The 23,280-nt window shown below is 51.1% G+C and overlaps 2 protein-coding genes across 4 annotated transcripts in view; one reads left to right on the top strand and one right to left on the bottom strand.

Annotated features, from left to right (window-relative positions):
- The first annotated feature begins 87 nt into the window (after positions 1 to 87).
- Positions 88 to 12,855, top strand: LOC119098669 (trehalase). The gene is made up of 10 exons (XM_037221651.1): positions 88 to 250; positions 1,971 to 2,216; positions 3,613 to 3,801; positions 4,999 to 5,208; positions 6,402 to 6,539; positions 6,959 to 7,101; positions 7,460 to 7,680; positions 8,079 to 8,197; positions 9,018 to 9,222; positions 11,196 to 12,855. The coding sequence occupies exons 1-10, from the start codon at positions 141 to 143 to the stop codon at positions 11,397 to 11,399; spliced, it is 1,785 nt and encodes a 594-aa protein (XP_037077546.1). The 5' UTR covers positions 88 to 140; the 3' UTR covers positions 11,400 to 12,855.
- Positions 12,856 to 13,310: 455 nt separating this feature from the next.
- Positions 13,311 to 23,280, bottom strand: part of LOC119099409 (uncharacterized) — a 15,034-nt gene continuing 5,064 nt past the window's right edge. For 2 of the 3 annotated variants that reach the window (XM_037222551.1, XM_037222552.1), the window contains exons 2-3: positions 15,923 to 16,150; positions 13,311 to 15,108 (exon numbers count right to left, since the gene is read on the bottom strand). In XM_037222551.1, coding sequence (XP_037078446.1) covers positions 13,878 to 15,108; positions 15,923 to 16,098 — 1,407 coding nt within the window. In that variant the 5' untranslated portion in view covers positions 16,099 to 16,150 and the 3' untranslated portion in view covers positions 13,311 to 13,877. Of the gene's footprint in view, positions 15,109 to 15,922; positions 16,151 to 16,396; positions 16,895 to 23,280 lie in introns of those variants that run through there. The other variant, XM_037222553.1, reaches the window with a different exon arrangement.

Raw genomic sequence — 23,280 nt, 5'->3', positions numbered from 1 at the left:
TCATTGGCTGTTAGCAGCACCCATGATGAACCTATTGTGTTCATCAAAGCTTATCGCTTGCACACACCACCTGGCATGTCAACGCCTGTATAGGTGAACACACTTTTGCTGAACTTCTGGTTGTGTCTTTTTCTGTAGACATGACGAAACGGTATCTTTTCCAGATGGAGTTCTACATTGCTCTGTTGGGCGTGCTGTTGGCTGTGGGCACAGCCGACGGGGCCGATACGTTTCCACCGCCTTGCGACAGGTCAGTTCACACTCCGGTGTTGAGGTCCAAACAACCCGTCCGCGCGCGGGCGGTCATGCTCAGGCGGTATAACACTGGGCCTCCAACCTCAGGCAGGGATCAGACCATGGCCAGGCAGTCCTGCAGGGCGCTGGTAGCGCCGACCGTCCAGCTTTCGCGCGCGACCGCGAAACGAGTCAAGATTCAAGTTCGGCTAAATTGGAGGCGATTCACTTTTTCTGTTGAAGTTGAGGTAGGCTGTTTCTAGGTTTTTGATAAAGTAACAAAACTTGGGCGAGTGCGACTCAGATTTTTGAGACGACTTCTCAGATTTTTGAAGTCCCTCCAGTGGGTATTTGCTTTAACATTGGGCCCTCTGCAATGTACGTGCGCTATTGGCGTGATATCGACATGTGGTCAATGATCTAAAAAACTGTTCCGCACCTATGAATGTCAACACGAAATGGGCACCGGTAAGAATAATGTTAAAGCGTTTAAGTGTTGATTTCAGCATTTTCAATGCCTTTATTCAGCTTGTTAAACTGACATTGTCACAATGTGGCATACGGCTACGAGGAAGCACTCGAATGCCCTTTTCCTGAGCTTGAAGACTATTGCTGATGCATCCATTTCCTCTTGGCTCATTCGTGTCATCATTAATGACGACACCCGGGGAGGAAATTACACCATCCCAAAACAGCATTCGGGGCCGCGTTTGAAGGTGTTGTCAGCAGTACCACAAATATCTTGATTTGCCCGTGAAGATGTGCACTTTAAACAAACTGCAAGTCCGGGAATTCGAAAACTGTGACGCTTCGTTACTCAATGAATAATGTTACTTATACTGTAACGTAAGTGAGTCATGTTTAATGGCTATAATTTTGTTTTGCCCGCCATCCCGAAAACAAACTAACAAAATTTTACAAATCTTTTGCGATCTGTTTCAATCCCCAAAAAGCTGAAACACCCCCTTTATGGCACCTGCGTAAGTTATCCGATGCATGGTACCATGAACCACACCCCGGTTGTGAAATGTTTACGAGCTCCAGGCGGCCAGAGGGAAAGTCCCCTCCAACAGTTCGTGGTTTGCCAGTCTGCGGCCGGGGATTGCCATCAGGACTCAATATACACCCAAAGTAGTGCCGCGGCCCCTCTGGCACTTGTGGGACACCGACCGTCGGACAAAGTCAGCCGCACAAACCTGCCCCGCGGCCAGCGCTCAGCTGACCGAACGTGACGCGGCTCTCTCAGCTCTCTCTCAAGGATTGTGTCGCTTCAGCAACTGTGCCCAAGCTGCGTGTTGTCAATGTCATCCGATGTTTTAAAGCAACCGGGGAGGTGGCATGGAGATGCCACGGTGGCATGTCTCTGTTCCTTTCGCTTTGGTATGCCTCTTTTCCCTTCGCTCTGACATGCCTCTGTTCCCTTCGTTCTGACATGCCTCTTTCCCTTAGCTCTGGCATGCCTCTGTTCTCTTCGCTCTAGCATGCCTCAGTTCTCTTCGTTCTGGCATGCCCCTCTCTCAGCTCCGCTCTGGCATGCCCCTCTCTCAGCTCCATTTTGGCATGCCCCTCTCTCAGCTCCGCTCTGGTATGCCCCTCTTTCAGCTCCGCTCAGGCATGGCCCCTCCTTTCAGCTTCGCTCAGGCATGGCCCCTCCTTTCAGCTTCGCTCTGGCATGCCCTTGTCTCCCTATTCCCGACAGTTTTATTGGGCCATTACAGTGACATGCCGTATTTCAGCGATATCTACTGTCAGGGTCCGCTGCTGCACACCGTGCAGATGGCGCGGATCCACAACGACTCGAAGCACTTCGTCGACATGAGCATGCGGTTGTCGCCCGAGGAGGTGAAGGCTGCCTTCCAGACGATGATGGCCCGGACGGCCGGGCAACCGTCCAGAGAGGACGTGCGCGACTTCCTGGATCGTAACTTCCAGCAGCCGGGCAGCGAGTTCGTCGCCTGGAACCCGTCCGACTGGGTCGATAAGTGAGTTTGGGCTCTGTAGGCTGTGGACTTTCGTTGTAAATAGCAAGTCTGTGTTCTCAAGGAATTCAAGTCTCACAACGTGCCCATTCAAAAGTGATGGATGTGTCCAATGTTCGGTGAGTGTCGGATGACTGTTGTGGTGCTTTCCATAGTTTTGTCTTGTACTTAGGCTTAAGAACGATTTGGACATGCTATCCAGTTCAAAGGCGCAAAACAATGGCCAGCTTCGGGTCAGTTAAAGAGGGCTCAGCGTCCAATTGGCTGTCCCTGCAGCAATCCTTGAAGCTGGCACCATGAATATAAATCGGGTGGAGTTTGGGAGAGGATTCCTACCTGAAGTCAGTTATGGAAAAAGGTTTGGTGATATCAGCTGGTTTAGTTGTCGTGAATGATTCAGCACTGCAACATCCGTCGCACCATGGGCTTATCTTCGGAGGCGATTGACGTATCGCCTGTGTTCGGTTTAACCATATGCCTGTGCGGCTCCTTGAAATCGGGGTATGTGATGCCCTGAAACCCGCGGGATCTCGAAACCTATTTAATTGATCAGCTCTCAGGGGTGCCCAAACGAAATCATGCCTCTCAGTATCCAATCCACGACTTCAAACAAGACATTTGGTTTTGGTAAGCAGACAATGCCATCAAGCGGCGTGCGTGGTCGACGCTGCCTATACAAGTGACGCTTCACGGATTATGGCCGGCATGTCATGCCTTCGCGCCCACTCTAACTTTCTAACCACAGCTATAAGATTAATTTTTACAGCTGCATACAAGAGACAACTCTGATCGCAGGGTTGCCAACTGGGCAATAAGGTCATGCTGTGACCACGTTTTTGCAACGCCAAAATGTTTCAGAAAAGATCAAGAGAAAAAGCGCGGTTTGACATGGCTGACAAAACATGGCTGGCAAGTCACGACGCATACTGACAGCACACGAAATATATATAATGATATGCACCTGTTACTCAACTCAATGCGTGCGCTGAATCAAGACCGGTACCACCATCTGTTTTGCATGGCTCCGTCCCAGCCACCGTCATGTATTTAGTATGTCACCATGTAACACTAGAGTACATCGCTTCGTAGCAACAGTACTTAATAACACAAGGTGTGCGATCTGTTTCCTCCTAACCATCACCTTACGAAAAGCAACGCATTTCTTGAGATTGGTTCCTTAAACATGCCTGGAGCTGTCAATGACTACACTAACATTTCAAAACAGTCTTAAAGATTTCGGAAGCTACGACCTGAGAGCCAGAGCGGGCTCTTCAGGCTTTCCTTACGGGGTAGGTGGGGCTGAGAGCTACAGGATTCTGCGAGAACGTTTTGCAGTACATGCCGAGTGTTTCTAGAACAACGTTTAAGAAGGACGTTCTGAGTTGGTTTTGTCTGGCAGCCCGGCTTTTTTGGCTCGGATCCGTGACCCGAAGCTGCGAGCCTGGATCGAGGATCTGCACGTGACCTGGAAGGATCTGGGCCGGGAGGTGGCGGGCGAGGTGTACCTCCACCCAGACCGGTACTCTCTCATCTTCGTCCCCAACCCGACCATCGTACCGGGAGGCCGCTTCCGGGAATATTACTACTGGTGAGATACTGCCAACGCTGGGAGGGCCGGCAATATTACTACTGGTGAGATACTGCCAACACTGGGAGGGCCGGCAATATTTCTATTGGTGAGATGCTGTCAACACTGGGAGGGTTTGGAATACTACTACTGGGGAGATGCTGTCAGCACTGGAAGGGCTTAGAATGCTACTAGTGTTGAGATGCTGTCAACACTGGGAGGGCTGGCAATGCAATATTTCTATTGGTGAGATGCTGTCAACACTGGGAGGGCTTAGAATACTACTACTGTTGAGATGCTGTCAACACTGGGAGGGCTTGGAATACTACTAATGGTGAGATGCTGTCAACACTGGGAGGGCTTGGAATACTAGTACTGGTGAGATGCTGTCAGCACTGGGAGGGCCGGCAATATTTCTTGTGGTGAGATACTGTCAACACTGGGAGGGCTTAGAATACTACTACTGTTGAGATGCTGTCGACACTGGGAGGGCTGGCAATGCAATATTTCTATTGGTGAGATGCTGTCAACACTGGGAGGGCTTAGAATACTACTACTGTTGAGATGCTGTCAACACTGGGAGGGCTTGGAATACTACTAGTGGTGAGATGCTGTCAACACTGGGAGGGCTTAGAATACTACTACTGGTGGGATGCTGTCAACACTGGGAGGGCTTGGAATACTACTACTGGTGAGATGCTGTCAATACTGGGAGGGCTTAGAATGCTACTACTGGTGAGATGCTGTCAATACTGGGAGGGCTTGGAATACTACTACTGGTGAGATGCTGTCAGCACTGTGAGGGCCGGGAATACTTTTACGGGTGGGATGCTGTCAACACTGGAAGGGCTTGGCGAAGTTTTGGGACCTCAGCATGACTAGGCATGGCCGGTGCTTTGCGAAGAGAAGGAAATGGACGTTGATCGTGATTAGGAGCTGTCGAGGGCCCGAAGCTGGAAGAATATCCCAAAGAGTGTACCGTTGGAGGGCTACATCAGCGATTTTTTGGTGGGAGTCTTACCGCGAGGAAGCCCCGGGTCTAGAGATCAGCAGTCGCGAAGAAACTGTTCATGGCCATAAATTAGATCTGAAAAAAATGAGAACTTGATGCCGCGTTGGCCCTTTCATTAGCATCCTTGTTTTTATCGCTTGTCTGTGCTGCTGCTGTATCACCACAGTGGCCAAACACGAACGCAAGGCACATGTCGCATTTGGCAGGGATTCGTACTGGGTGATGAAGGGCCTGCTACTCTCTGAGATGCACAACACGGTCAAGGGCATGCTGCAGAACTTCCTGGCCATGGTGGATCGCTTCGGCTTCGTGCCGAACGGTGGCCGAATCTACTACAGGCGTCGATCTCAGCCGCCTTTCCTCACCGCCATGATGAAGCTGTACATGGACGCCACCGATGACAGGGAGTTTCTCAGGTTGGTGTACATGGTTGCCACCGATGACAGGGAGTTTCTCAGGTCGGTGTACATGGGCGCCACCGATGACAAGGAGTTTCTCAGGTTGGTGTTAATGAATGCCACCGATGACAGGGAGTTGCTCAGGTCGGTGTGCGCGGACGCCACCGATGACAGGGAGTTTCTCAGGTCGGTGTGCATGGACGCCATTGATGGCAGGGAGTTTCTCAGGTCGGTGTATATGGACGCCACCGATGACAAGGAGTTTCTCAGGTCGATGTACATGGACGCCATTGATGACAGAGAGTTTCTCAGGTCGCTGTGCATGGACGCCGCCTGATGACAGAGAGTTTCTCAGTTCGGTGTGCATGGGCGCCACCGCTGGCAGAGAGTTTCTCAGGTTGGTGCCGCCGGTCGACTCTGACGGCGCGGCTGTGCGGCGAGCGTGATGGAGACGCGCGATACGACAGCTGATGTGACGCGCGGGACAACAGCTGATGCTTGTGGTTGTTTTGCTTGCTCGGCATCGATTCCGCTTTGACGGAATCGATGTGGTCCCTGATTTACGGCGCATGGGGTCGATTCCAACTCTGACACTTCTGGGTAGCTCAGCACAACTCTGGGTCGAATCTGCTTCCGATTCAGGTAGATATGGATCTGTTACGGAATTAGTTCCAAGCCTATCTCGATGACAACGGGTAAATAGATAAACTGTTATATCGCATTACGATGAACATCAGTAGAAGACATATATTTGGTGACAATGCGGTTTATCCGACTGTGTTCCATTTTATCCACATATAAGGTATCAGGCTATGTGTGTGTTCTGGTACCTACATTTCTAGTTGAGTCAGGTGGCCGGGGGACTCAACTGATCCAAGTCAACTCCAAACTGACTCAACGAAGAGTTAATTGATTGCAGAGTCGATCCCGATTTCATCCGGTCAACGCTAGTCTGTATGAGGTTTTGGGAATTATTATTATGTATCTTTGACATAATTACATGGGACCGGGTTTGTGTACACGGCCTTTTCCTGACGCCTGCTGACGCCTGCCGATGCTTGCCGATGGCTGTCGATGCCTGTCGGTGGCTGCCGATGGCTGTCGATGCCTATTGATGGCTGTCGATGGCTGCCAATGTCTGCCGATGTTGGTGCTGATGCATGGTGGTACTAATCTGACGCATAATGATGCTTTCTTGTCTGCACCCGCAGGTCAAACATCGGCTTTCTGGAACAAGAGTTTAAATTTTGGGTCCAACATCGAGGAGTGAACGTCACCAAAGACGGCAAACAGTACAAGATGTACCGGTACAACGCCCAGGTGGGCCAACCACGTCCCGAGTCGTACAGGTCAGTATGAGAGGAGGTGTGCACCTCTATTGTCTGCCGTGCTGCTAGAGTGGGACTAGCTCGTGCCAGGATGACGCGCCGATGTAACCGCCAGATGACTGTGCACTGTTTGGTAAATTAGCCTTTTTTGTTTGTTTGGCTGCGTGATAAATTAGCCATTGGAAAGAAAATAACAAGCAAGATAAAGGGCAATGTTTCGTGGTGAATATAATGCGCAACAGTTATTTGAAAGCCATATCGTGCTCCTCATATCAGTTTGAACAAGCGTCTACGACCAAAGCTTTCTAACTTTAAATTACAGATCGGTTTTCTGATACAGAAAGTCGCCTTTTGAAAAGAATCGACACCGCTGCTGTGGTGGCTCTGACCAAAGGATGACTTCGTGAAGCGACGCGCAATGCACCGGTGCACTCCGGCAGGGAGGACTACGAGCTGGTGCAGCAGACACTCGGCGGCCAGCATGCCGGGGAGGAGGAGCAGCTGTACGCTGAGCTGAAGTCGGGCGCCGAGTCCGGGTGGGACTTCTCCACTCGCTGGTTCGTCCCCGACGCCGGCCAGAAAGGTGCGAATCATGCCGGTGGGCATGTCGGGAGTTTGAGTGCCGCGTCAAGTTGATGAAACCGTTGCGAAATTTGGAGAGTTTGGTGCCCGTGCCTCTGTGCTGTCTTTTCCATCCTTTTGCAACTTAACAGCACTTTATACGGCCTTGTAGCACCTTGAAATACGTGACTGTTCCATTATTATTTGCATCGTTAAGACGTTATTGTTTGGAAGTCCAGTTAGTCAAGCTTCAAACGGAGTCAAGTTTGGTGTTAGATATGTGCGTTCATACAGGACGAAGGGCGGCCTTGTATAGGTAAGCAATAAAAAAGAGTGCTAGCTTCCAACAGATGTTACCTAGTGCACATGTCGTGGTCCAGGTACTCTGAAGGACGTGAAGACGCGGTTCATTGTGCCCGTGGACCTCAACTCGTTGATCTACCTCAACGCCCGGCTGATCTCCGAGTTTTACACCCTGCTTGGAGAGGACGCCCGTGCGGCCCAGTTTCAGGACTACGCCGAACGCCAGAAGAGGAACATCGAGGAGGTCCTGTGGGACGAGCACTCTGGCTCGTGGTTTGACTGGGACACAAAAAATGAGGTGCGTCGATGCCATTGGTGCGTAATCAGAGCCGTGGCAGGGACGCCAGGGCACTGACACTTATCTCGATGTTGCTCCGGGATGTGCAGACCCTCGGCCGCTGTCGATTTTTCGATGAGTTTTTCCATGTGTTCAAGTTCTTTCCATGTGTCTGTGTGACTATCCATGTGACTGTGACTCTATGGAATTTCCGTGTAACTATCTGACCGAACGCTTCAGACCTTCCACAGCCATCTTTAGAGAAGAACATGTTGTGGAACATCGTGATAAAATCTTCCTTTTGTATAACGTGTGGCCTCATAAATATCAAATGTCCAGCGTGGTCAGTCAGTATGCCAGTAATATCACACTTTTTGTCACGGTGAAGCGGCTAGAATTTAAACAATGTCGTTTTTCAGCGCCTGAACAAAAAATTTTACCCGTCGAACATGTTTCCGGTATGGGTAAACGCGAGTAAGCCACAGCAGAACGCCAAATTTCTGCGGTATATTCAAGATAACGTGACCAACTTTACCAGGTACGAAACAAATGGGCCATCGAACGCGTTTAGCAATTGCCCTAGGCTATATCCGTCGGTGGTGTTTTAGGATCCGCCATTATCTGGCAGACATAAAGTGCATTGTACTGAGGCCTGATGAATCAGCCAATGTGCTCCGTTCACGAAACCCTTTCAGTCCTTTGAATTAATGTCGTCATTATCATCGCACTTAATGATGCCGATGAAAGCGGGGAAAGCGAAAGATGCTCGGAGCACAAAATGGTGCCTCTTAGGTTCTACAAGGCCAAAAAGGCGAACAAGAATCATTATGAAAGCATGTAGTAAATTAACAGAACATTCCTGCGGCCTCCCAAATGTCAGGTGGGCGTGTGAAGCGTACATAAAACCGAGTTATTGTTCAACTGATTGATGGAGCGACTGTGGGCTGTTAACGGTAAGGAGTCGTCAAAGATCAGCCGCGATTTTCTTTTTGTGTTTACCTATTGTCTTTTGAAAATGATACATCTCCAATCAACAGGGATACCAACTTTGATGCCACATCCAAAATTTGCAACTAAAGGATAGCTGACTTGACGTGGGCATCCGATCACATGGCTGCGTGGCCATGTAACCAGTAGTATCCCCTCCCTTTAGAGGTCCTGTTGGCGGAGGGCTCCCCTTACCTGGCTGTGTGGCCTTACCGCCCGTAACGTATGGGCCTTACTGAAGAGGCCCAGGCGCGAGTGGGGCTATCCACAGCTGACCATGTGACGCTGCCGCCAGCGGAGTGCCCACTTCCCTGGCGAAGTCCGGCCAGGAGTGGGACTCTCCACAGCTGACCATGTGACGCTGCCGCCAGCGGAGTGCCCACTTCCCTGGAGAAGTCTGGCCAGCAGTGGGACTTTCCGAACGCCTGGCCGCCGCTCCAGCACGTGATGATCGAGTCGCTGAACAACATGGCCACTGACCAGGCCGACCAGCTGGCGTTCAATCTGACCCAGAGATGGATCGACACCAACTATCTCTGCTACATGGAGGCCAGGCCCCACGTCATGTTCGAAAAGGTGACATGTCGCTTGTGGCTGTGCGCGGCAGCTGGCGTCTTGGCACGGCTCCCAAACTTGTAACTAGGTGCGAAGGCAATCCTTGATTCCACACTTAAATGAACGCCAGTTTATAAATCCAAGACTGCCCATAAACCCGTCCGGAATCGTTTTCACGGCTGGCATTCAGACAGCCTTATATTGCAACGTTTGTTGTCAGATCCTTGGCAGAAGAGCTTCGACATCAAAGGCTCCCCTGACATGGTATGCATAGTAGACAGGCTCTACTGCTACAGCCGTCCCCTGATATGGTATGCATAACAGACAAGCTCCACGTCATAGGCGTTCCTGAAAACATCAACCCACGATGCAGCCGGGACCTTTGGCCCGGATTGCCCCGTCTGCCGCTGAATCACGCCGTATACGCCGAGTTCCCTGTTTGTTTATGAAGGCGATCATACAAAATCTGGACCCTGACCTGGGCTAGGGTATGCCCCAGGGCCTGACCGGGGTTGGGGTATGCTCCAGGTCCTGGCCAGGGCTGAGGTATGCTCCTGGTTCTGACCAGTGCTAGGGTATGCCCCAGGGTCTGACCGGGGTTGGGGTATGCTCCAGGTCCTGGCCAGGGCTGAGGTATGCTCCAGGTCCTGACCTGGGCTAGGGTATGTTCCAGATCCCCCGACCAGAGTTGGGGTATGTATGCTCCAGGTCCTCCGGTGTTTCAAAAGTATCCCGCGAACTGTTTGGTGGATCGTAACGGCGTTAGGCGGGTTCAGCTCGAAACTTCTCGCAAATGACGAACTATGTGCACTACATACACTTTCACATGGGGGCGACATTTTCTGAGGTACGGGGTGACAATGGAAAAAATTTAACTTCCTACCATCCTCTCCGATACATATCCTTAACAGGACACTGCGTGCAGTATCCCTTTTATTGGTTCTGGTAGTGGGGAGGTTACTTATTGAATAAATATAAACTGTACGTTCAACATAACATTTTCCACACACCTTACACTCAGTATCAGTATTCATTCAATTTGATGTGTAGTTCAGAACTACACATATATATATATATATATATATATATATATATATATATATATATATATATATATATATATATATATATATATATATGATAACTCACCGTATTCGTCGCCATGGGATGACTTCATATTATCACTTGAATATAAGCGGTTCCACGATCTGAGCCGAACCAGTCTCTATTTGCCTGTGGAAAGCCGCATGCTTGTTTCATTTGACACCGCTTGACAGGTCGACCACAAGCTATTTTGTTGTGAGTCCGTCAGGTTTAGACCCTGCACACCAGGCTCGTAACAATCTCAGCCTACGCTGATAAGGTGCCAGCCATAATGGCGGTATTTCATGCATTAATTCAGCAGTTCAGTATTGATGATTCCAAACCGAATTATTCAAACAAATGACGATGCTTGTACTCAGACCGGGTAAATGGCTACTGCACTGCATGAAAAATGACACCTTCCTTTGGACTGATACCTAAGCTGCGAAACAATGACAAATGTATTGAAACACGGAGTGCGATGGAAGCGAGATGCCTTGTCTCTCTTGTGTTGCCTGAGCGTGTTGTCTCCCCCTACCCCAATGACATGTTTCGATTGTATTCCACGGCCTCCATGCCCGATATGTAGCATGACACCAGCTGGTTGGTTTTACCCGATGAGGCTGTCACTGACGCCAGGCCTTTCCAGCAATCGCGCGCGCTGCCGGTATTCCAGCTGCTTGCGTCATGTTTACGCCCACCGCCTGTTCGCTGGTGATAACTCGCCGGGACGAGCTGTCTCGTCTGCAGATGTCCGTTCGCCTCGTGTTCCGCGTCGTATCCCGATGTCATAGGACAAACGCGCCTCTCTAGCATTATTTCCACGGGCGTCCCTTCTGTGCCACACTGTGACATCACGTAGTCAACCGCCCGGCTGACGTCACTCCCATCGTCTCCGCCCTTTGCCACAGTACGATGTGACCCAGATGGGCCTGCCGGGCGGCGGCGGCGAGTACAACGTGCAGGTGGGCTTCGGATGGTCGAACGGCGTGGCCATGGCGCTGGCCGAGCAGTACGGCGACCGTCTGAGGGCGCCGGGCTCTTCCGCCGGCCGTTCGGTGGCTTCCCTGATGCTGCTGCTGCTGACGCTGCTGCTGCCGTCGCTGACCGCCTGACGGGGTGCTGCCGGTCGGCTTGTATACTCAGGCAAGGCCTGCGTCACGTCGGTAGAGCTCTTCTCTGTCGCACCTGAGGTTCGGCCGTCAGCGGTGTTCTATGGAAATGAAAATATGGTGAGGGAGATGTGCGAAATGATGTACGTAATGAGCGCGAGAGTCAGATGGACGACGCTTATCAGTCGTGGTTTCAGTTAAAGAAATTCATATTTTTCTTTTCACTCTGGTTATGAAATTCCTTAGGAATTCCCCCTCCAATTTTCCAGACTTTTACACAAGCCACATAGTTTTCATGGTGTAAAAGGTGGTCATATTTCACAAAGGTGCCAGTTGTGTGTGTCGAGGCAGCCGAGCAGTCTGCTCCGCGGGTACCAGACCGCGTGGCCGAGCCAGCGCACCGTCAACTGCTGATTCGGGCAGTTGCGTCAGGCCAGTGGCAATGTTCCAAGCAGCATAAGTGGCATCACTTTTCACTAGTAGTTGAATTGCAAATAAATGAAAAATGGCGTTTTCAGTTCCAGTCGTGTAATGCCGGCGTATCGTGACGCTAGCTTATCTTCCCACTGACGCCGGTGATGCATCTTGTTAGATCGGGCAACGCATAGCTCATGTCGTCACATAGTGAGGGGTGAGCAGGAGGAGCGCCGACATCTTCCACTCGCCAGGGCGCTGAGGGCACCCCATGGGCCAGGATCAGCAGCAGTGTCCATGAACTCAGGCCACACCGACTCGCATCTTTACTTACGGGTCGCGCCAGAGCGGGACACAGACAGCACTATGCTGCACGTTATCCGGTTATTTGGAGCGTCGGCCCTATTATCCATAAATAGCTCTGTGGCTCCATCCTTAGGGGCGTAATGGCCGATTGGTTAGCGCCCTCGGCTCCCACGTGGGTCTCGGGTTCAAATCCCAGTCGCGTCCTGGTCTGAGTGCAAACGTGACTGCTGCGGTCGCTGGGACTCCATAAAAGGGTGCGTGGCGACGTAGGTGGCGTTCCGTTTTTAAAGGTAGCTCCATGCTTGAGAGCCGGCTGGTTCCTGACGTCTCCTACATCAGCAGCCATGCTCAGGGGTCAGCTCGCAGCTCCGTCAAGATTTTGCCAAGCATCAAACACGTGGTGTTATTTAGGCTGTGCAATGTATGCTGTAGGTTTTGTATAGGATGGCTTGTGCGGCTTCGGACTCAAAGCCCTTCTCAAGCATAATTTAGCGGATGTACCCTGCACCAACCATCCAAGCTGCGCCGATCCAGATGTTGCCTCCGGCCTTTTTACGAGACGGGTGCTGCGGACGAGTGCGCGCGCCACGCGCTGCTTCGGCACGGCCGCCGCGGCCCCGCCAGTTCTCTCTGGCCAGTAGCCGGCTGACCTCTCCAGGCCGGCTAATCAACAGGCGATGATGACTGACGTGTTATGTTGGATGATGCTGTATCGCCTTCTGCACAAATACACTGCTTCGTGAAAATAGTTTGACCCACACCAAGCCATATGCCCACCATGCACCGCGTCGCGCGGCTCAATGCGCATTGGCTGTAGAGCATGAAGTTATACTGATCGCGTCTGTCCCTCAGCAGCCCAGACTACGCATGACCTGGCATGATGTCTTCTTGCAACCATGACCTATTTACTTGGGTTTCGACACATCAGTCTCTTAGAACAGCCAGGCCCACAGCGTCAGTTGGGGCGTGTCGAATACACGGGGCGGGTCGGGTCAGTCCCATGCCTACCGGCTCAGCAATGGCGCACGCCCCTCAGCAGTGACACCCACCGAGTCAACTTCCGCCGCCAGCCGCGTGCCGACCCCGGGATATGGCCGTCGTCCCCGACAGGTAACTCAGAACCAGTAGCAAATCGATTGGTGAAGCTACAGCTGGGATCAGCGCCGGACGTGCGTGGTCATACAACGCGTCAGACTGACTTTGTCGTTTATTACGGTCAGCTTTGAATGATTCGGCCCAGCTACGTAGTACGGAAATATATTACGCCCGCATTGGCATTTGGTCAGGTGGGTATCGCAAAAGTTGTCACTTTTGGGCAGTAAAGTCACAGCTTAGAAAATACCGCTTAGCAATGCCAAACCAATACCTACATACCAATATCGTCAATATTCATGTCACAATAACATTTGTACACTACTTCGCTGCATGTTTAACATACGTCAATGAACATTTATATACCTCTTCAACAATTATACTAATACAATCATGCATCACATCTCTTACTAATAGTTAACTCGTCATCCTTGGCATACAGGACTGAGTGCGTGTTAACATAACTAGGCGTTATAAGGCGTCATCAACGTACATTGAGCGTGAAATGCGGCTAAGAAAACACTTGTACCGGCTTCTCATGTCCGGATTTCGGTGCAAAGCGTAGTACCTCCCTGCACAAATCACAGTACTGGCCGTCCGTGACATCCCGACTGCCGACCGCTGAAGCTCCCTGATCCCACAGTTCAACAGGCGAGTCCGGACGGCGTCTCAGGCCGCCGCCTCCGCCGCCGGCGCGGACGCGTCCCTCAGCAGCTCCAGCACCAGCTGGGAGAACCGCTCAGCGTCCCGCGGCTGCACCCGGCCGCGCAGGAAGTTCAGGTCGTAGCAGAGACGGCCTCCGACCGTGTGGAAGCAGTGGCTGCCGAAGGAGCCGTCCATAGCTGGGTGCGCCTTAAACGTGCGGTGCAGCTCGACCACGCGCACCGCCTCCGAACGCGGCAGCACGGCGTCCAGCGATCCCAAGTTATTGATGTTGTAGGCGAACGGGCTGGGCATCTGTTTCGGCTCCTTCTGTTGCGCTGCCGGGATCTTCTCCGGATTGATGAAGCGCTTTGCCAGTTTGAGCATCAGCAGGGGCATCTTGAGGTCAAGCTGGCGCTGCAAGTCGCCGCCTATGCGCGCCGCCAGCTGCCAGAAAGGGGCGGCATCGACACGCACGCGCGCCATCGCGCCACTCACCGTCGACAGGTGCATGCGCTCGGCGCGCGGCAGGTAGCGGCGCGCGTTCACCAGCCACGTGGTGTTAATGGCGACCGGCGCGGCGCCGGGACCGCGCAGCAGACGAGCGCCTGCCAGACTGACGGCGGCCGAGAGCGCCGCGTTCAGAGACACGCCGTGGCGGCGACAGTGCGCGTGCAGCCCGGTCGTCTCGCAGGCGGACAGCGACGCCGGGATCATCTGGTTGTGATAGCTCTCCGGGGGGAGGTGTGGGTCGAAGTCGGAGACGAAGGCGTCGATGAGCGGGTTCTTGCGCGGCAGGAGGACCTGCGAGGCTCTCAGCAGCGTGCGGACAAGCGGCAGGCTGAAGCGGACGCGCTCGCCGGCCACCAGCTCCTCGAGGCTCGGGTAGACCGGCGCGGGTGGGTCGCATTCAATCTCCAGGTCACGCAGCGCCTGGTTCAGGTTGCTCAAGAGCTGGCCGCAGATGAGAGCGTTGCTGAGGCCGTCGGTGACCGTGTGGCAGAGCGACAGGTACAGAACAGCGCGGTGCAGTGGCGCCGCCGGTGCCGCAAAGTTGGCGGGGCTGTGCAGGAGGCCGGCCTTCCACAGCGGGCCCTCTCGCGTGTCGATCGTCTGCTCCTGCAGCTGGCGGTGGTGCTCCGCCAGCCAGTCCTCGCCAGGTGGCAGCACCGTCAGATCCACGCCGGGACAGCGGCCAGCCACCAGGAAGCTGGCGTTGTCCCGCTGTTCGACGCGTGCCCGCAACACCGGAATCTGCCTGCAGGGCACAGCAATTCCCAGTAAACGCCGTCTGATGAGGCTGAAGCTGGCAATGATGGAACCGCAGAACTGATGACAGCTGGTGGTCCCCAATGCAACAATGTCTGAGAGCATTACCCTCGGGGCATCGGCACTACACTCTTCAGACATATAGTAAAATGCAAGGGACAGGCAGGCCAACCAATCACGAATATGAGACGAACTCGCCAGCAGTGGCTGAACTCCTCGCCTGCAGGTGGCGGCCAGACATGTAGCGCCACCCACAAAACACCACAGGATCTGGTGCTTCATTTGTAATCTGTTTCAACTGGCTGAAACCACCCTGAGCGATGCAATACAATGTATTTGACAACGAGCGAGACGTGATGAAATTACGACAAGACGCCAATAAACCTGCACTTATACCTAAACAACTCTTCTAAGCCTACTCCCGCACCTGCACGTCACACAATCGCAGACACATCTTCAGTACATCTGTCTGCGTTTACCACCACTACATGATCCTCTGCCATTGTTCTGCGCACCTCTGCCGTACCAGTGCTCACCTCCCCACCTCTACTACGCCAGAGCTCACCTCTGCGCACCTCTGCCGCGCCAGTGCTCACCTCTGCCACGCTAGAGCTCACCTGTGCACATTTCCGCTGAACCAGTGCTCCCCTGTGCGCAACTCAGTCAAATCAGTGCCCACCTGTGCACACCTCTGTGAAGCCAGTGCCTACCTTTGCGCACCTCTGCCGCGCCAGTGCTCGCCTCTGTGCACCTCTTCCACGCCAAAGTTCATCTCAGTGCACCTCTGCCACGCCAGAGCTCACCTCTGCATGGCCTCTAGTGCCGCGCGCACCTTCGGTGGCTCTAGCTGGCGCTCCGAGTCGACCACCAATGAGTACTGCAGCAAGCTGGTGCCACCCAGGCGGGTGAATACCTCGTGCCACATGGACTCCTGCAGGCCCAGTCGGCGCAGCACCTGGCCCTCCCTTAGCGCTTGCATGGTGACTTGGGTGCTGCCGACAGCTGCCCGGCAAACTACACAGCTGCAGCAACTGAGGACAGATGTGCAACAACATGTCAGGATGGACTGTGGTGGTTGTGATGCGTAGTGATCAGTGGTGGTGGTGGTGGTTGAACAGCCTGACTATTGAGGCATGGTGATCAGTGGTGGTGGTGGTTGTTGAGCAGTCTGACTAAAGAGGTGCAACATGACATTGGAAAGGCAGCACAGGACCTCCCAACATGCAGCTTCAACATGCTTCAGCATAGGCAAGCACTAACAAGAAAACAGCACTCACTCAGCACACACCGCAGAACTGGACAAATAAAGTACACTGGCACACGACTGCGGCTGTAGTCGTATCCTGCTCTGTTCTAGGGCCTTGGTGTCCTGCGGTCCTATCTGATCGGACAGATAAATGGATTGGTCCGCCTGCTGGTAGGTGGGGCCGACCGCCTTAGTGGAAGAAGGCAAGAAACATAGACTCGCTCCGACAGAGCCATCGCAACGCGTGGGACGAGGATGTCGTGTAAGATCGCGGGACAAAATTAAAGCTAGAACCGATTTTGATGGGCTTGTCCAGACCGGGATGAACACCCGTCACGAGATAACGCCATATGTCAACGTTCCTGAATAATCCATCGGTTTTGTATTTCACCGATCATTGAGCTACCCGTGTGGAGAAAGACCCGCCACCGACCTCCACGACCGCTGCCTGCGCGGACGGTCCACCATGCTCACAGTGAGCGAGGATGCGGCCGCTATCGTCCTGCCTGCCTGTCGACTCTAGAACTCTGCGGGAGTCGGCTGCGGTCGTATCCGATGTATACGGGCGACATTCGTTGAGAGAGCATGTGGAGCGCGGGCCCACCGCTGATGGCGACCGCCGCGGCCCCGTCGCTGGCCCGTATGGTTCCGCCGCGCTCACGTCAAGTATCGTTTGGGACCGTCGCGCTCATCGGGCGCGCGGGCCGGCCCCCTGCGGTGGTATGCTGTTCCGCGCGTAGTAGGGGAGAAAGGGGATAATCGTAATAAAACACATATTGCTGCCGAACCATTTGGGATATCCCAAAAACCCACTCGGTTTATTGTTCTACAGTTGTTCATCTTCCGGAAATGAGGCAGTCGTTTCTCGATTTTTGTGATTTTCGGTTCGGTCAAGATGAAGTCAAATAATACCTTCTTGCATCTCACGAGCATTACGGGGGCGCCGAAATTCACGACAGTGTTTGTTACAATCAATTTTCTTCAAATACTGCGGGATATTTAATGAAACCCCATCCGGGTTTAAATATAGAATTGAATGGAGATTATTGTTGTCATTTTATTTTTTGAGCGCTAAAGCCAAACCTGGTCATTTTGGTAATATATGTGCAACATCTTTTACTAATTTTCCAGAGAAATAGACTCAATGCCTAACGACATGAATATAATTTTATTAGCGAAATAAATACTTATATTACGTAGTTAGTACCGTAGTCCAATCAGTATACTGCTATTTTGGGACGTATGGCAACTTGCAATATATTGCAATTACATGTATTTTCAGGGGAGCATAATGAATTCTTATCTGGCTTAGCAGTAGCGCGTTCCTCATGCGATCTTCTTTGATATAATCACAGTAGGTACCTGATTGCTACTTTCTCATTGATATGTCCGGCACACGTTTTGGCTGCGCATGTCATCGCCATCAAGGATATTGACAGGACGGGGGGGGGAGGGCAAATATTGCTCCTGCATTATTTTCCCGACTAATTATCACAGTTACACGCAAGAAGTGGCATTTGAAAGCCCTCAATGAGACGGACCTTAAACACGCTCAAATTTCTGACAAATTTTGAAATCGATGTAACGTGTCAGGTCAAAGTCAGGTCATATGTCGAAAACGAGTTTATTACACTTTGGCCCATGTATACTGTAGAAGGGGCAGCTCCCAGCCACGTCTGCGCCACAACACTACGTGTTATGTGACTATACCATATTATGACTATACAATACCATGCCATAATTTACAGCCTTTATACTAAGTTACGTGTAAAGGTCCAGGGTCGTGAAATTTCAAAAGAAATACTTTATAATATTACAAAGAGCTTCTAATCGGTGCTTGCTACACAAAATGGAATACGAAGCTGCAATGGTCATTCTGTAGTTTGCAACATAGTATTAAAAAAGCATCGTCTTCAGCTTAAAGAATACCACTTAACACCAATGGACTTGCGGCTGTGGTCCGCGGCCTTGCAGCAAAAATGATGTACTGCTAGTTAAATAACCAATAATTGTGTAAAGTGGAAACATTTAAAAATTAAATATCACAAAATTCACATGCACATGATGGGTCAGGGTGTACTTTCCTACCTAATGCTAGGAAAAAAATCATTGTTCACTATTCATCGTATTTAAGGATCAGGACATATCGTAAATAATCACAAACAGGTAGACTTCATGCGTCTTACTGGTTGGGGGGGGGCTTGTGCTGGTTGGGTTGGGTGGGGTTTCCAGCGGTGGGCGTCGCGCGCGGATGCCCTGGCCGCCGCTGGATGTTACACGCCGCCGGTTGCCGCTGTCACGCCCTCCCACGAGAGCAAATTTATAATGAGGAGCCCACTGGTCAGCATACGAGCCCGATGATGTTAGCGCACGGCTCGACACGTTGTGGCTCCGGTACACCCGACATCAACACACACTCATGTGAGCCACAGAGCTAGGATGAAGCGGGTGACCGGGGCATTGGCGGGATGGCGGATCCGGTCAGGCACCATGAACGGCTGTCTCCCCGCCCATGGCTGTGCGCCCTTAACCACGGTATCCACCTCCACCCTTAAGCTAGCGAAAATATTTAAATGGGGCAAAAATGGGATTGCGTGCATACTAATACGCCCAACCGGCAAGGGTCCCCCGCACTGGCGAATTATATTGACAAGAGCCCACTGGGTAACGACCCTGGGACCCCCCCCCCCCCCCCCCCGGCCGTAACTAATCCACGCAGACTCCACGCACTCGGCGCCCATCACACTCATTCCAAGCATTCGCATACGCTGGCGCCCACATCATCTCGTTCATCCTTGGCACGCACACGGGTGGGACCCCCCCCCCCCCTTATTTCCCGCACTTTGACATTATAATTGGCTCGTCTGCATGGGTCCTCGTTAAGTTTTAATTCACTTATCACATTTCGGTCTTGTCATAAATGTACGTTTAAGCCCTGTTCAAAGCATATCACGATGATTTGCCAGCTTGACACCGACGCAGCTGCTGGGCCGACCACGAGTGTCAAAGCTGAACGGCGACTCGCTCCCTCGCCTGACCTCCAGGGTGACGGCTCCCTATTTGGACGACGCTTCCTACGTTCCGTCCACGATGGGCGGCCCCTCATTTACCCGGTTTACATGGGCAGCCGAGGATAATTCGAATTAAGATCGGAACGGATCATGCGACGTTAACCCTCTCGGCGAGGGGCGTTTACATGGGCGAAACCGGCTTTACGGCGGATTAACGGTCGATAGTTCGATCCCGCTTAGTTCAAATCAAGGAACGGATTATGAGCGGAAAGTGCGCTTTTGAGGCGAACTGAACAAAACAAGAAGAAAAAAGCCGGTACTCTGCGTATGGATGGCGAATGTCACGAACCATGGTGGGCGCGAGACAGCTTTGAGGGTGAGGAGGAAGGTGGACTCCGTTGGAAAAATGATCTGTGCGGGACTCATAGGCTTTATGGCTACAGCACAAGCCATAGCACTTGAAACACAAGAGTTGTGCAATCAGCACTGCCAAATCTGTCACATAAGCAGTGTTATGTGCAAATTTTGACTAGCGGGAAACTTTGGCTAGCGGGAAATCAGTACTTTCTTGTATTGGCCAATGACACTCACAAACTAACCACACTCATATCAGTATGCCACCCAGCATCATGTCATCTACTTTGCGCGGCCCAAGAAACACATTACCTACTCCCACACTAATGCATTTATGAGCAGCCTGCAACAGTGAGCTAAGCTACGGAAATGACTCATGAATGCTACATAGTTAGTGGCAAAAATTTGCAACTATGTTGTCTTTCCCCATCCAATGCATCTTCAGTACCTGAGGGCAGCATTGCAATTTAGACTTGGCATGGACTGGCAAGTCAGAATGCGGCTATTTGCTTTCTTGACATACTAGGGTTGAAATACTGCTTTGATATCCTTGCAGTCAACAGCATTGGCTGATATGGACTGATGGCTAGGTGGCACAAACAGCTGTGTTCGCACAGTCCAAAGATCATAACATGTGGACCAGCCCCAGAGCTGTGTCATGACAAAAGCAATCTGGGCTCAAAATTCATAACAAATGATTAATTATAACAACAGCTCAATTATCCACCTCATAGTTTGTGAAGATACATGTCACAAAAAAGCACCAAGGTAATATATTTACTCACCAGTACAAAAACAGGTAATGATGTGCACCACAGATGTTCTCTGCACATCATGTGGCATTAGGTTAGGTTTGCTTAATTTATGCACTGTTTTCTTCCACATGAAATGCACAAACCTGGATTTGACAGAGTACTGATGAGAGCTATTTTCATGCAGTGCTCACATTTGCTTTCTTGACATTTTGGAACCATCACTGAGCAATTTTGGTCCCAGCATTAAAAATAGTTCACATTCTGCACTGACTGCAATGATCTATTGCCTATATTTGTTGATCCTTTGCATCATGCAGGAATTATTGAGTTACCTATCTCACACACATTAAACCGACAAGCAAAAAACAGCCTAATTGCATCAAAAACAAATATTCCAGCCCCCGCTTCCTTGCCGGTTGGTCTACCAGTGTGACGTAACTTCATATTTCCTTGACTAGCCAGTCACCAATATCCAGCACATCCCTCCTGCCAATAGGTGGTCAACCAAATGTTCAAGTCACAGGAGGAATGTCTGCAAAATCAATCTTGGGCATTTATGTATTCACTTAATGAAAGAAACTATTGGTACTCCCTGCAAGAATTGTTGAACAGTTGAATTACCTACCTCACTGGCCTGCAGACACCCATCACAAAAAAGCACCAAGGTGACATATTTAATCACCAGTACAAAAACAGGTGATGATATGCAACACAGACGTGTTCTCCATGCAGCATGGGTTTTCTTCAATTACTTCACCTTTATAGAAGAAGAAAAATCTCCACCGCGAGCGTTTTACGCGCAGTGCGGCACGGGCTCAACCAGCTCGCGTTAGCAGGATTGCCCGACTTTGAAATCATACAATCCAAACGAGCATCTTTAGCACCAAAAGTAATGAGCAGGCAATTAACATTATTCACTACGGCGTTTCGACCACTGCTACTCACAATGCTCGCGTGATTGCCTATCATCTTCAAGAAATAACCATCTGATAATATAATAATTTCGGCCTCAAACAGGTCATATGATTTTTAACACGCGGACAGCCGACGATTTATAGGATGTACTAAAAGGGCAACATAAGCACCAAATTACGTACATTCGAGCAATCAAGAAAAGTATCCCAGTTCTTCACATTCGTGTCCTCGAATTGATGTTTCCAAACAGACAGCACAGAGAAAACCCAACAATGTCGGCGGAACTGAAGCATTTCCAGCAGTCTTAAAAACGGACCAAGCCACGGGAACCAAACACCGAAGCCAAGCCAACGTTTTCGGTGCGGTACATTGACGTCTATTAGCGCAGTGCATCTCATACACGAGTCCGGATAATGTGATTCGCACTTATTAGGACCAAACACATCGTGACGACATTGTCGCTTAAACTACAACACTTGGGTTCAATTAATATGACTACTCTGTTGCCGTGGCATGCTGCAATCATTTGCAGAGGGACTGTCGTAGTACCTCTTAAAGTAGTGCACCTCCTGTACAATTCCAACGAGCAAGGCTTGAAATCGCTCTGACATCTAGAGACATACTCTGTCCGAGAAAATATGCCAACAGCCACCCTAAGGAAACGGATCAAGCCTCGGGAAACGAACACTGAAGCAAGGCCAGCGTTTTCGGTACGGTACATATACGTCTGTTAGCGTAGTGCACCTCACACACGAGTCCGGATAATGCAATTCACACCTTTAGAACTGAACACGTCGTGCTGACAATGTCGATGGAACTGCAAGACTTCGGTCCGATGAATAAGACTCATGCATTGCCGTGAGATGCTGCAATCATGTCGTGCAGAGGGACTGTCGTAGCACCCTCTTAAAGTAGTGCACCTCTTGCACAATTCCAACGAGCAAGGCTTGAAATCGCTCTGACATCAAGAGACATACTCTGCCGAGATATTATGCCAACAGCCACCCTAAGGGAAACGGATCACGCCCCGGGAAACGAAGACTGAAGCAAGGCCAGCGTTTCGGTACGGTACATATACGTCTATTAGCGTAGTGCACCTTACACACGAGTCCGGATCATGCGGTTCACAACTTATTAGGACTAAACACATCTTGCTGACGATGTCGGTGGATATGCCAGACCACGGTCCGATGAATAAGACTCATGCATTGCCGTCAGATGTTGCCATCATTGGCGGGGCGGACTGCAGTAGCACCCTCTTCAAGTAATACACCTCTTGTATAATTCCAATTGGCGAGGCCTAGAAACCACTCTGACATCCAAAGACGTTCTCCGCCGAGATAATATGCCAACAGCCACGCTAAGCAAACGGACCAAGCCCCGGGAAACGAAGACTGAAGCAAGGCCAGCGTTTTCGGTACGGTACATATACGTCTGTTAGCGTAGTGCACCTCACACACGAGTCCGGATCATGCGATTCACACTTATTAGGACTAAACACATCTTGCTGACGATGGTATAAGGTACGCTGCGCTTATAAATACATATGTACCGTACCGAAAACGTTGGCCTCGCTTCGGTCTTCGGTTTCCGGGGCTTGGTCCGTTCCCTTAGAATTGCTGTTGAGACGTTTTTTCGATACAGTGTGTCTTTGGATGACAAAGCGGTTTTTAGGTCTCGCCAACGATTATGCAAGAGGCGCACTACTTTAAGAAGATGCTACTACAGTCTGTCCGCACATGATGGTGACATCCCACGACAGTGCATGAGTCTTATTCATTGAATCAAACCATTGCAGCTCAACCGACATTGTCGGCACAATGTGTTTATTTCTACTTAGTGTGAATCGCGTTGTAAGGGCTCTTGTTTCAGGTGCACCG

The sequence above is a fragment of the Pollicipes pollicipes genome, unplaced genomic scaffold (assembly GCF_011947565.3).
Source record: "Pollicipes pollicipes isolate AB1234 unplaced genomic scaffold, Ppol_2.1 Scaffold_4740;HRSCAF=5597_pilon_pilon_pilon, whole genome shotgun sequence".
Lineage (NCBI taxonomy): Eukaryota > Metazoa > Arthropoda > Thecostraca > Pollicipedomorpha > Pollicipedidae > Pollicipes > Pollicipes pollicipes.
This window is presented reverse-complemented; position numbering and strand designations above follow the sequence as displayed.

Coding starts and splice junctions, on each gene's coding strand:
- LOC119098669 (XM_037221651.1), top strand. CDS start 141: ATGACGAAACGGTATCTTTTCCAGATGGAGTTCTACATTGCTCTGTTG. Junction 3,802..4,998: donor TTCCGGGAATATTACTACTG/GTGAGATACTGC, acceptor CGCATTTGGCAG/GGATTCGTACTGGGTGATGA. Junction 6,540..6,958: donor CCACGTCCCGAGTCGTACAG/GTCAGTATGAGA, acceptor GCACTCCGGCAG/GGAGGACTACGAGCTGGTGC.